This window comes from Phycomyces blakesleeanus, assembly GCF_001638985.1.
Source record: "Phycomyces blakesleeanus NRRL 1555(-) unplaced genomic scaffold PHYBLscaffold_9, whole genome shotgun sequence".
In the NCBI taxonomy this organism is placed as follows: Eukaryota; Fungi; Mucoromycota; class Mucoromycetes; order Mucorales; family Phycomycetaceae; genus Phycomyces; species Phycomyces blakesleeanus.
In genome coordinates, this window is record NW_017265142.1 from 922,572 (window position 1) to 934,639 (window position 12,068).

General features: G+C 37.7%; 2 protein-coding genes across 2 annotated transcripts; one reads left to right on the plus strand and one right to left on the minus strand.

Annotated features, from left to right (window-relative positions):
- Window positions 1–5: 5 nt before the first annotated feature.
- On the minus strand, window positions 6–973 carry PHYBLDRAFT_144839 (CCHC-type zinc finger transcription factor; the record flags this gene model as incomplete). The annotated part of the gene is made up of 1 exon (XM_018431307.1): window positions 6–973. A coding segment is annotated over one exon (968 nt), but the record flags the coding sequence as incomplete, so codon positions are not given.
- A 7,220-nt stretch (window positions 974–8,193) lies between these two features.
- Window positions 8,194–10,369, plus strand: PHYBLDRAFT_167804 (hypothetical protein; the record flags this gene model as incomplete). Its single annotated transcript, XM_018435726.1, has 7 exons — window positions 8,194–8,280; window positions 8,584–8,604; window positions 8,733–8,767; window positions 8,926–9,112; window positions 9,595–9,675; window positions 9,881–9,882; window positions 10,222–10,369. The coding sequence occupies 7 exons, from the start codon at window positions 8,194–8,196 to the stop codon at window positions 10,367–10,369; spliced, it is 561 nt and encodes a 186-aa protein (XP_018292428.1).
- Window positions 10,370–12,068: the final 1,699 nt, after the last annotated feature.

A 12,068-nucleotide genomic window follows, 5' to 3' on the forward strand; every position in this document is an offset into this window, starting at 1 on the left:
GGGACGATGTCAGAGATTTTGCTGTCTTAGATTGGGCTGCAGAGTCAGGGTGTGGGGCTGGGGGAGGTAGTGGGTGGGTCTTTGGGTCTTGGGCGGGCAAAATAGTCCTGGGTAGTTTTCGGGAGCATTTGGATGGTCCGGATTCTGTAGCAGGTGTTTGTGGACATGTGTTTTGAAGGTGACCGGTTTCGTGGCAGGTAAAACATTTGCAGGAGTCTTGGGGGCGGATAGGACAGGCTTCAATGTCATGGCCCATGGCACAGCAATACGTGCAGTGAGAACCCATGCATGTCCACATAGTCAGGAAATGGGTGGAGTCGGAGGTGGGGATCTTGTACGATAAGGGGAGAAGTGATGTTGTGGGTGTTGGGGGTTGTTTGATGTAGACGTATCCAGTGCTATCAAAGCAACTGCGACGAAGATGGATGCCAATTTCGCGGACAATACCATACTTGGCAAGGTTGTCCTTAATGAGCTGTTCAAGGTCTTGACAAGGGAGGAAGGGGAGTTTTGTGAGGTAGAGGCGAAGAATTTTGGTACCAGTGGGTATTCCTTGGGAAGGGAAAAACTGTTCATTGTTGACCAGGAAGCCTTTGGAGCAAATGTCCAGACATGTAGTAGAGTCGGTAAGATGTATCTTATGCATTGTAGATTGTTTGGATGGGAAAGACACACCGATAATCTTGTTGGCGGGGACAGAGCTGAGAAGTGAGTTCCAGAAAGCATCTTCTTGGGGAGTGCCGACTGGGGGGTTGAAGAAAATAGAGTGGGGTGTGGTGCTTTTGCGCCAAACACAAGAGGGCGAGGCAGGGAGGGTGGAAAACAGGATGGATGCGACCTGAGTGGGTTTGGTGGATGCGGTTTGAGCATATGATGGTAGTAGTGGATTGGTAGCTATGGGATTAGTGTTGGGTCGACCTATTGTGGAGTTGGACCCCTGAGGGGGGTCCGAGTCTTTAGCGGGAAGAGCCATGAAATAAATCATGGATTTAAAAATGCGTTTTCCAAAATATCAAAAATGGTTCAAAATAAATTATGTTTCAAATAATGCGATTTTTATTTTTGTTTTCAAAGTTGAAAAAAAATTCCAAGCTATTTCATATAATTTATAGACAGAAATATATAATATGATTAATTTAATTATTCTAAGCTAAAGGATGGGTCATTGAGTTCATATCACTCATTATTCTTGAAGACAAAAGCACCAAAGAGCTACCTTGATAGTGGAATAAAAGAGCAATCTAATAAAATATAAATATGAATGAGTATTTCAAGCTTAAAAAATAAGTTAAATAAAAGCTTACCTTTGACTTTACCAAGATGCATCTCATAAAAGTTTGAATATCTACAATTGAAAATTAATAAAAGATGGTTAGTATTCAATTACTTTGTAAACTAGGTGTGCAGTTATTACCTCTTAACTCATTATGACCACATGATGAAAAGGCTAATGTTATTTAATGAGACCTAAGGCAAATAACTGCATCACAAAGTACAATATTGCTTTTCTATTATGCATACCTCAAAAACAAGAATATATAGATACGTTTCCTACAAAAATAATATATTAGATGTAAACACACGTAATGAACAAACTTTTGTTGGTAAAGTAGAGTAAGAAACAACGCGAAGGACGTAATCCCACACTTATTCAAAATCGATTTAAAAAATTCTCATTGGTCTTTTGGCTTTTAATACCAATGGTGAAACTCGCAGAAATGTCTTTAAAAAAAATGCTAAGTCATTCTCTCTCGGTTTGACTTATTTTTATAAGTTAAAGTGATATGTTCTAATAGCAAATAATTGAAATTACAGTTGTAGCTTATTAAAAAAATATGTGTATATATTAATATCTTCATTGGGTTGAGTCGTGCCTTAGAAGGCTGCCTTTGCTAGACATTCTTTACTAATATTATATAAGAAACAAAAAAAAATTGTATATTTTTTCTTATTTGAAATTTTGACAAAGTCGTTTTATATGCTGAAAAGCATTGCCTTTGCCAAATTTTAATAGAATTATTTTTTTATTGCTCAATACAATCTCTGAACTTCCTTATTCAACGTTTTGTTTTACTTGAACAGCTTTTTATTATGATAAGAAAGGTTTGAAGTAGAACCAAACCTTCTTTTCTCCTTTATTTGGAAAAGAAAAGATTCAATTCACAAAATTACACAAAGAAAAAATATCTAGGCTAATAATATTGCTTGGGTACTATACACTACCATATTTGGTTTCTAATTTCTGTGGTGGTGTAACTAATACCAACTTTCTTTTTTTTTCTCTCAATAAAACTACTACACAAAGTCTCACTTTGTTTCTTTATTTCTTCTCTAAAATTAAACCTAAATATAACAACAAGAATTGATCCCCTAAAATAGTAATACTATATATTACTTGGTATTTAAAAGATCTTTTGTTATGAATTGTCATAAGCATGTCGTTCCTAGAATCTGAATCCTAATCTGGCCAATCCAATTCAATCCTTCTCAGAAATACTACACTTTGCTGGAAGTTTCCAATACCTGGCAACTTCTAGCAAAATCCCTTTAAGATAGTATAAATACAAATTGCTTCATCAAAATAAAACATTATCTTTATTCTTCTGAAAAACTACTCTTGTGATATCTTCCAGCCACTTCAAAGGCAACTTCCAATCCCGACATATCACACTTATTTTATGGTGGAGAAGCTTTGCTTAAAAACCCCCTGAAAGATCCCAAAACCACTACTTCCTGCAATTCCTGTGCAACTAATTCCTGCAATTCCTGTGCTACTACTTCCTGCGATCTCTTACTTCTGTTAATCATTTTGTTAATAATTGCCTGCCATGTCCAAGTCTTCTGAAATCAATGTTAAGATAATTGAAGCCTTGAACGATATCGTCGTTCAAAACTGCTACTCTGCCCTACAGTCAATGCGCCTGATATATAATTATGATCCGTCCCAAAATATTGAACTCTGGCTGCGGTTATTTGAAGCCAAAGCCGATCGACTTAGTTTGGATACCCAAATGAAGATAGATCAGCTACCTTCATACTTACCCGTAAATATGGCACAGTGGGTCCTGTCGAATTCAGATCTCGACACCTGGGATAAGACGAAACGTGCACTGATTGACACTTTTGGCATCCCTCTCACTCAACAGAAACTGACCTGTCGTAAACGACTCGAATCGCTTCACCAAGGGAACCTACCGTCGAGACAGTTCAAGGCTGTCTTCCAGTCGATCGTTCAGGATCTCCCTGAAGGGACTACAATTCCGGCGGAGGTTTTATGTTCGATATACCTCGGTGTCATGAACCCTCGTCTCATGGATAAAATCATTGCCCAAATTACTACTTCCTCTACCTGGAGGGACGTGGCGGACAAGGCTATCACCATGGACGAAGTTCTGAATGCTGACCTTTGCCTCGCAGAAGCTTATTTATATTCCAACGTTCCGGCCGACGCCTTCTCTCATCAGGGCGCCTTCACAGCTAGTGGCTCCAGTCCTGCCCCTATGGAAATCGACGCTTTCCAGTATAAGCCTACTTCCTTCAATAGAAACACGTCCTGCAACAATTCCTCGAGAAGCAAGTTCAACCAATGGGTGCGACCTGGCGTTCCTCTCTGTGGCCATTGCAACGAAGAAGGCCACCTATCCAAGTGTTGCCGGAAGAGACCTAGTAGATCAAACCAGGTTAATACTATTCAAGATATCGCTCCTCGTGACGATTCAGTTACCCTGGCTCCTCCGTCCAATAACTGGTCCTCCTTCAGGTCCCCACTGCCTGCTGTCCCTACTGATTCGACAGCTGCACCTCGTCCGGAAGTCAACTACTGCGTGGTTCCCATGGTTCAAGACGCTCTATACAAATCCTTCAAGGCAAACATTAGTAACATGTCGGCCTCAGCCAGTCCAGCCCCCTCTCTCTTGAACAAGTCTTCCTTGTCAAGAATCTCGAGTCCTCAACTTAGCTGCACCATTAATGGCGTTACTACCGCTTGTCTAATCGACACAGGGGCAAACATCTCAGCTATTCGCACAGACCTAGCCAAGAAACTGGGACTCCAGGCTGATGATCTCAAGACCCTTGTGTTTTCCACTGCTGCCAATACATCAGTCTCAACCTGGGGATCCGTTATGATTAACATTTGTTTTGGTAGTCTTGTCCTGGCTGTGCATTGTCATATTGTCAACTCTCTCTCTCATCCTGTTATCTTTGGTTACAATGCTCTTCAGGAAAACCGAGCTGTAATTGACGCCTGCACCAGCAAGGTTAAGTTCTCTCCTGGTACCCGATCTCCTGATAAAACGTCCAACACAAGTATGTCTTCTACAATCGCACCAGCTACCCCATGCCGACTCAAGAATACCCTGACACTTCCCAGTCATAGTCACTGTTATGCAGAAATAACTGGTCCAGCCAATTCGATCTGCATGGTCTCTACTCCCTCAAACGTGGTTGCCAAAACACTTGTCTCTGTTGCTGCTGGGGTGGTTTGCTTTGATGAATCGGGTCTCGCTTCAATTAAAATAGCTAACTTAGACATGAACTCACACAACTTCAACAAAAATGATGTCATTGCTTTTACACACTACTTACCTTCGTCTACGCCTATTATTCCTCTGACTAGTTTGGTTCAGTCATCATCCACTGCCCAAATCGCTTCTTTGGAAGCATCTACAGTCTCATCTGCTCCCTCTGCTTCTTTGGATTTCAGTACAGTGCTAGGTGCCTGCCTTGATGCTAAACAAGCTAGTTCCATCAGCAACCTGCTCTCTGAATTCTCCAATTGCTTCGACAACAAACCCAACTCCACTACGCACTTGGTGCAGCACCATATTGACACAAAGGATGAACACCCTGTTTCGTCTTCTCCCCATTGGGCTTCCTTGGTAGAAAATAATACGATTAATGGTCTCATTGATGAAATGCTATAGCAAGGTGTTATTCGTCCTAGTCGCTCTCCTTGGTCCTCTCCGGTGGTGCTAGTCCCTAAGCCTGATGGCTCCATTCGGTTCTGTGTCGATTACCGGCAACTCAATGGCATAACCACTAAAGACGTTTATCCACTCACACACATTGATGATGCCCTACATAGTCTTGGTTCAGCCCATTACTTTTCAACTATGGATTTTACATCTTCCTACTGGCAGATTGAACTTGATGACGAAAGTAAACCCAAATCTGCTTTTGTCTGTCAATGAGGATTGTTTGAATTCGTCCACATGCCCTTCGGTCTCTGTTCTGCCCCTGCTACTATGCAACGTCTCATGGACTCTGTATTGGCTGGCCTCAAGTGGCAAACTTGCCTGGTATATTTGGACAACATCATCTGTTTCAGCCCTTTGTTTGACTAACATCTTAAAGATCTTCGAGAAATCTTCGATTGCTTGCGTACTGCTTTCCTCAAAGTCAAACTTAAGAAATGCTCCTTTGGCAGTGATCGCATTTCTTTCCTTGGTTATGTTCTTTCACCCGATGGTTTACACACAGATCCTGAGAAAATCCTTGCCGTTTCCAAATTTCCAGTTCCCCTGTCCGCTGACAACGTTTGCTCATTCCTTGGCCTTGCTGGCTACTACCGTTGTTTTATCAGCAATTTCTCTGCAATAGCTGCTCCATTGAATGATTTGCTTAAAAAGGACGCTGACTGGTCCTGGACGTCAGCCCATCAGAGATCTTACGAAACCCTTAAAACTGCTTTGACGTCTGCTCCGGTCCTACGCTTCCCTGATTTCTCTCGGCCCTTTGAACTACATACGGATGTCGCTTGCACGGCTGGTATTGGCGTTATTCTAGGACAACGGGACCCTCGCAACAATCGTGTGTATGCTGTTGCATATGCGTCTCATTCTCTCTCCCCCGCAGAACGTAACTATGGTGTTTCCGAGGTTGAGGCGCTTGCTATTGTCTGGGGAATCAAGAAATTCGCACACTACTTAACCGGTACCAAGTTTACTGTCATCACTGATCATCATGCTCTTCAGTTCCTGCGTAACTCCAAGTCCTCTGATCTTCGCGGTCGTCTTGCTCAGTGGGCTCTCTCTTTACAACAGTTGGATTTCGACATCGTTTACCACCCGGGTTGTCAGAATGCCGGTCCCGATGCGCTTAGTCAACACCCCGTCACGTATGATTCCTCTAGATCTCTCATTTGCACGATTACTGCTCCTGATATCGCTTGTTCCCAAGCCACCGATCCATACTGTCAAGAACTTCATCGTGCTTCCTCACTTCCCGCAGGCTATACCGTCTCGTCCAGTGTCCTTTTCTTTGGCCCCCGACCAGTCCTACGACAGTCGATGTGGGAGGAAATGTTCCACCTCCTCCATGCTAATTCTACTTCAGGACTTCTTGGTGTTAGTCGCACTCTCCAAAGGTTCACTCGATTTTTCTACGCTCCCAGTCTACACAAGTGGGTGAAATACAAGGTTGCTCACTGCGATACGTGCCAGCAAATTAAAGGATCTAATACAACCCTCAGTCATACCAACCTCCAACACTCAAATCCAGCAGTACATCCCTTCGACTCAGTTGCAATTGATACGTATGGACCTCTTCCGACCTCACTATCAGGCAACAGGTATATCATCGTTATTCAAGACCTTTTCTCCCGATTTGTGATCCTCAATGCTGTACCTGAGAATTCTGGTAAATGGGTCACTGCCTGCCTCAACAAAGTTTTCGCCACCCATGGTATCGTGCGCTCTATTCTCAGTGATAATGGTCAACCATACTCTAGTACACTCATCAAAGACATGGCCGCCCAACTGGGAATTCAGCAGAAGTTTGCTCCAGCTTATCACCCCCAAGCAAATGGTCTGGCCAAACGATTCATGGCTACCCTCCGAAATATGATCATTGCTTTCATGGACCCACAGACAAACATCACTACATGGGATGAACACTTGAATGAATTCCAACTAGCCTACAACTCTAGTCCTCACGATCCAACGAAGCTCTCTCCTTTCTCAGCTGTCTTTGGTTGTGAAGCCCGTGTCCTAGCACAACCTGACCTTGGTGTCAAACCTGTCTCTCTTGTCGGCTATCACTCTTCTATCAAGGAAATGCTTTCTCGTGCGCACAGCCTCATTCAGCTAGAAAATCTTCGTTCAAAAGCAGGAAATGCCATCACCTATAATCAACATCATACAGCACCTAACTTCATCATTGGCGATCAAGTTCTTGTTAAGTTTCCCGTACTATCGAATGCTGCTGCCGGCCGCTCAGCAAAACTGTCTCCTTCGATGTGTGGCCCTTTTCTAGTGGTCAGATCTATTGGCGCTGATCGTTTTGATCTCTTAGATCCTGTCTCCAATAAGAAGCACACAAATATCCACTTGGAACGGTTGAAGAAATACTCATTTCGAAATGAGGACATTTCCTCTTCTTAACCCCCCGGATGTCATGAGCATGTCGTTCCTAGAATCTGAATCCTAATCTGGCCAATCCAATTCAATCCTTCTCAGAAATACTACACTTTGCTGGAAGTTTCCAATATCTGGTAACTTCTAGCAAAATCCCTTTAAGATAGTATAAATACAAATTGCTTTATCGAAATAAAACATTATCTTTATTCTTCTGAAAAACTACTCTTGTGATATCTTCCAGCCACTTCAAAGGCAACTTCCAATCCCGACATATGATACTTATTTTAGAATATATGAAGTTGTGGCTGCATAAAGTTTAATATTTAGGATTTTTTAAAAGACTGGCAGACATTAAATGAAATTTTCATATATTAGCATTTGAAATAAAAAATTGACACAAATCTTGAAATTTGCAATTATTGAGAAAATATACTATAGTAATTAGAAAAAAAAAAATTCTCTTTTTTTCTTTTTTTTTATAGCAAACCCATATTTCTAATTTTTTTAAAAGAATAAATAATACAGATTATACAATTCTCCAGATACTTCAGAGTATGCAAGAAACACTTTTTTCTTTGCAAAAAGGCCAGGAAGAACTTCAGATTAGACAAGATGCACTCCAGAAAAAACAAGCATTGCTTAGATAGGAGATCGTCAATGTTTGTAAAGATATAAATGGCCAAGAAAGTCTAAAGCCAACAATAGTACATACCATAAGATATAATAAAAAGAAGTAAAGTATACAGGCTAATAGAACATAATACAGGATCTTGATAGAGCAATTCCAAGAACAATACCAAATATCAAAGATATAACTTTGGTATATATCTACAGAATGATGAGCCACAATCTTGGAGTTGAGCTAGATAAAGAAAACAAGGCAATCCTTCACACTTGTACAGGCCTTGTCTGCAATGAACTGGTCACTCTTCCTTCTGTGCAAGCCCTAAGACAATATCCAAACTGGAGTGGAATTTCTTAAGAGAACAAGAACTGAGCATGTACCAGACATGTCTGTCTACTTAGAAACAATAGTATAGACTTTACCAGATGCCACAAAAACTAGACATCTGTTGCAAAAGTCAACCAATTATAAAAAAACCATAAAAAACAACAGTAGATTGTAAGTCTCACTGGAAAAAAGTAGGAAAATACTGATGTGTATATATGGGCAAATGGTACTGGAATAACGTGATATATCATAGTTGATATTTTTTTCCACTAGGTTTTAAGGTCATCTAGCACTGTATGTGTGAGACTTACAAACACTACAGTATATGTAGATGGGGGGGGGGGTTCCGCAAGTAAGGTTTGGTAGCACTTTTGATATACTTGTTATGCTTAATAAATAAATAAAAATATTTAAAACTACAGATTTATCTTGGTATTCTTGACACAGAACAGGAAAGGTCAAAGACGGATTACATCATGTATATTGCTCCAATGGTTTATCTGTACTACACCTTACCTTTACTGATCACCTTTACTGACTACCTATACTGACAGTTCTTTAAAATTATGAACCAGTAATATGTTCTTTATTTATTTGGTTTCCTGTTCTTATTAGGTTGGTAATGGTTTATGCTTTTATTTTCATTGGAAAGAATAGAATGTTTCTAGACTTCAAATCTAATAAAGTTATTCTACATTCTCAGCTACTTCTTGCTCGGCCAGCTTGTTATATTTGGGATAAAAAATTTTCTACAAAAAACAAATACCTGAAGAAAATGAGATGCTTGTTATCTTTTTTAGGGGTAAGAGCAGTACTCTTTGAGAATAGATAAAACATTAGTGATGGGAGTGCGTGCGTGTTTTATACTGCAAATTTTATACACTAATTAATACTTAGAGCATCTCCAGCAGTATCTAAACCCAAATACTAAATATTCAAATTAGGAAACTGGTGTTTAGATTTCTCAAAAAAACGTCTCCAGCAGTTTCTAAACAAAAATCTAAATATCTAAATCTGGAATTTAGATCTAAACTTTTTGAATCAAAATCTAAACTTCTGTAGGTTTTCTCAGAATTTGTTTAGATTCTATCATTTACTAAATTTCTATTTTTTATATTGTGACTTTGAATTTTCGATTTTAAATCTCAGCCTTTAGGAAAAACCTCACCAAAATCATCAGCTCTTTAGAATCTGTGTTAAGAAATTGCTGGAGTGACCTTGATATTCTTCATACTAAATTGCTTTATTTGTACTAGTGCGGGAAATCCTAATTTGGATATTTAGTATTTGGGTTTAGATACTGCTGGAGATGCTCTTACATTGGAAGTACCAAGTACAAATGGGCAAAGAAATAAAACATTTATAGTAAATCACGAGATTATGATTTCTTTGACTATAAAACGATGGGAAAGAATTAATTTTTGTGAATTGCATGATAGAATAATTGATTTACATACCAAAGGCAAAGGATGTCTTTGCAGACCAAGATATTATCTGTAAAGTGGTAGTATCGTCTATAGTAGAGAATATATATTAATATACAGTATAAATAATATTATTGTATGTATAGAAGTAAATAAAAGGCTTACCATGACAATGACGGTAGCATGGGATTGAAGTTTTTGAGGAATGGCACATTTGTAAGAGGGATGTTCATCTATAATAGAAATTATATTCAGTTAGATAAATACAGTCAAAGCTTGATATAGTGATATGGATGGTGGACAGAAATTTTATCACTATCACTATATCGAGTGTGTTTTTTTCTTACTCCGTGCATTATTTAGTGATATTTCTAATGCCGCTGTGAGTGGCTACTGTTTTCTAATAGGATTTATAGTATTTTGTCTAAGAAAGTGGGCTTGCTTTAAAATGCGAAATAAAATATATATTACATTTATTTTTTTATAGTACAAAAATAAACTCAGAGCTCGATATAGTGATACTGGTGGATTCAAATTTTATCACTATCACTATATCAAAAAATAGTGATAATAAGCAGGCACGGGCCCAAATTTTCCAAAAAATTATCACTATATTGCGATTATCACTATATTGAATATCAATATACCAAGCTTTGACTATATTAAAAAGAAATAGATTAAAATAAAATAAAATATTACTGTGTCAATATTTGTGTTTGATTGTAGAGAGTATTTTTGGCGATGTTACCTATATTAAAGAAAGAAAAAAGTCAGAATGATTGTATGGAATGATGGCATAAAGTATATTTACTAACCCTGGCTAATCCGGATCACTGTTGTGAAGATGGCGCATCAGAATGAGATGAAGAGTGAGTTTCTATGACATTAAAATATATTGTTATTTTTTAGTTATATATAAAGAAGTATATATTTCTTTTAAAACAAAGAAAGTGCCTTACCATAAAACCTTGCGAGTGTGAAGAGTGAAGAGAGAGAAACAGAGAGAATACCTATGACAGACAAAAAAGTTAATTCTTTTGTTCTTTGTAAAAAAGTATTTTGAACCAAAAACAATCTTACCAGAAAAATTTGCAAATATAACAAGAAATGAAAAGAGAGAGAAAAGAGGGAAATACCAAAAAACAAATAAAAAAGTAAAAAAATAATCTTAAAAAAAAAAAAAGGTGTGTTTAAAACAAAAGACTAAAATGATTTCATCAAGTCCCAAAGCAATATGAAAACCGATTTACATCCCAGGCATTACAAGAAGTATTAATAGAGATTTGTATATCAAATATATTTTGAATTATAAAATAAAAAAGGAAATAAGAGTGCTACAAATATTTCATTTGATACGGTTTTATAGTAAACCAAAACGTATTTTTTATTTTTTTATTTTATTTTTATTTAAGCCAATAGAATACATCAAAACTACACCCCCAACTTGATAAAAAAAACTGCTGAGATGAAAAAAAATCCTGACATATCCACTATGATCCAACTACCTAGACAATATGTTAATTCTCTTTATTTTTCCAGTATCTACGTCTGGTAGATATCATAGAATAAAAAATCAACTATCAATAAAGTCCATAGTGAATAAAATGATATTTAGCCAGTATAATCTATATATAATAACACTGTAGAAAAAAGTTGCCATAAATTCTAAAAAAAGGCAACATTTAATAAAAAACCTGCAACTTCGGTTAAACTCCTACAATCCTACCAAATATAGGGCATTTTAAACTCTTTTTTATTTTTTGAGATTTAATTCAAATATATTTTTTAGATTTTTAATTCAGAAAGCCATTTTAGGTGAGTATTGTACGCTAAACTGCTTACAGATTACAAGGTTGAGTAAAGAGACAAACATGGCCTACAAGATTACTTATATTTTTAATCTGAACTTTAAGAAGTCTTTGCCACTAAAAAGAAATGATCATGATTGCCTTTTAATGCAATATTTTTTTTTATTCTGTAAAGTTTTTTTCTTATTTCTCTTTATTTCTTTTTTTTCACAAGGTCTGAAATTATTAAAAGTCTCTAAAAGAAGCACACTTAATAACTATGAAGGCTAGTATTAGTAAAATACGAATTAGCAAAGTTGATAAAAGAAAGCAATCTGAGAAGAATTGACAGAAAAATATATGCATCAAGTACAGTTTGGTTGTCAAGATTGCTCGCATACTCATTAGAGATCTTGGTAGATTTAGAGAATCACAGGGAATCTGTCTTCTGGTTTCTCAAAAGTGAGAATCAGACATAACAATTTTAACTCAAAGCAGGTTTATACTCTGTTAAAAGGAATCAATTAAGTAATACATGTCTTCATCA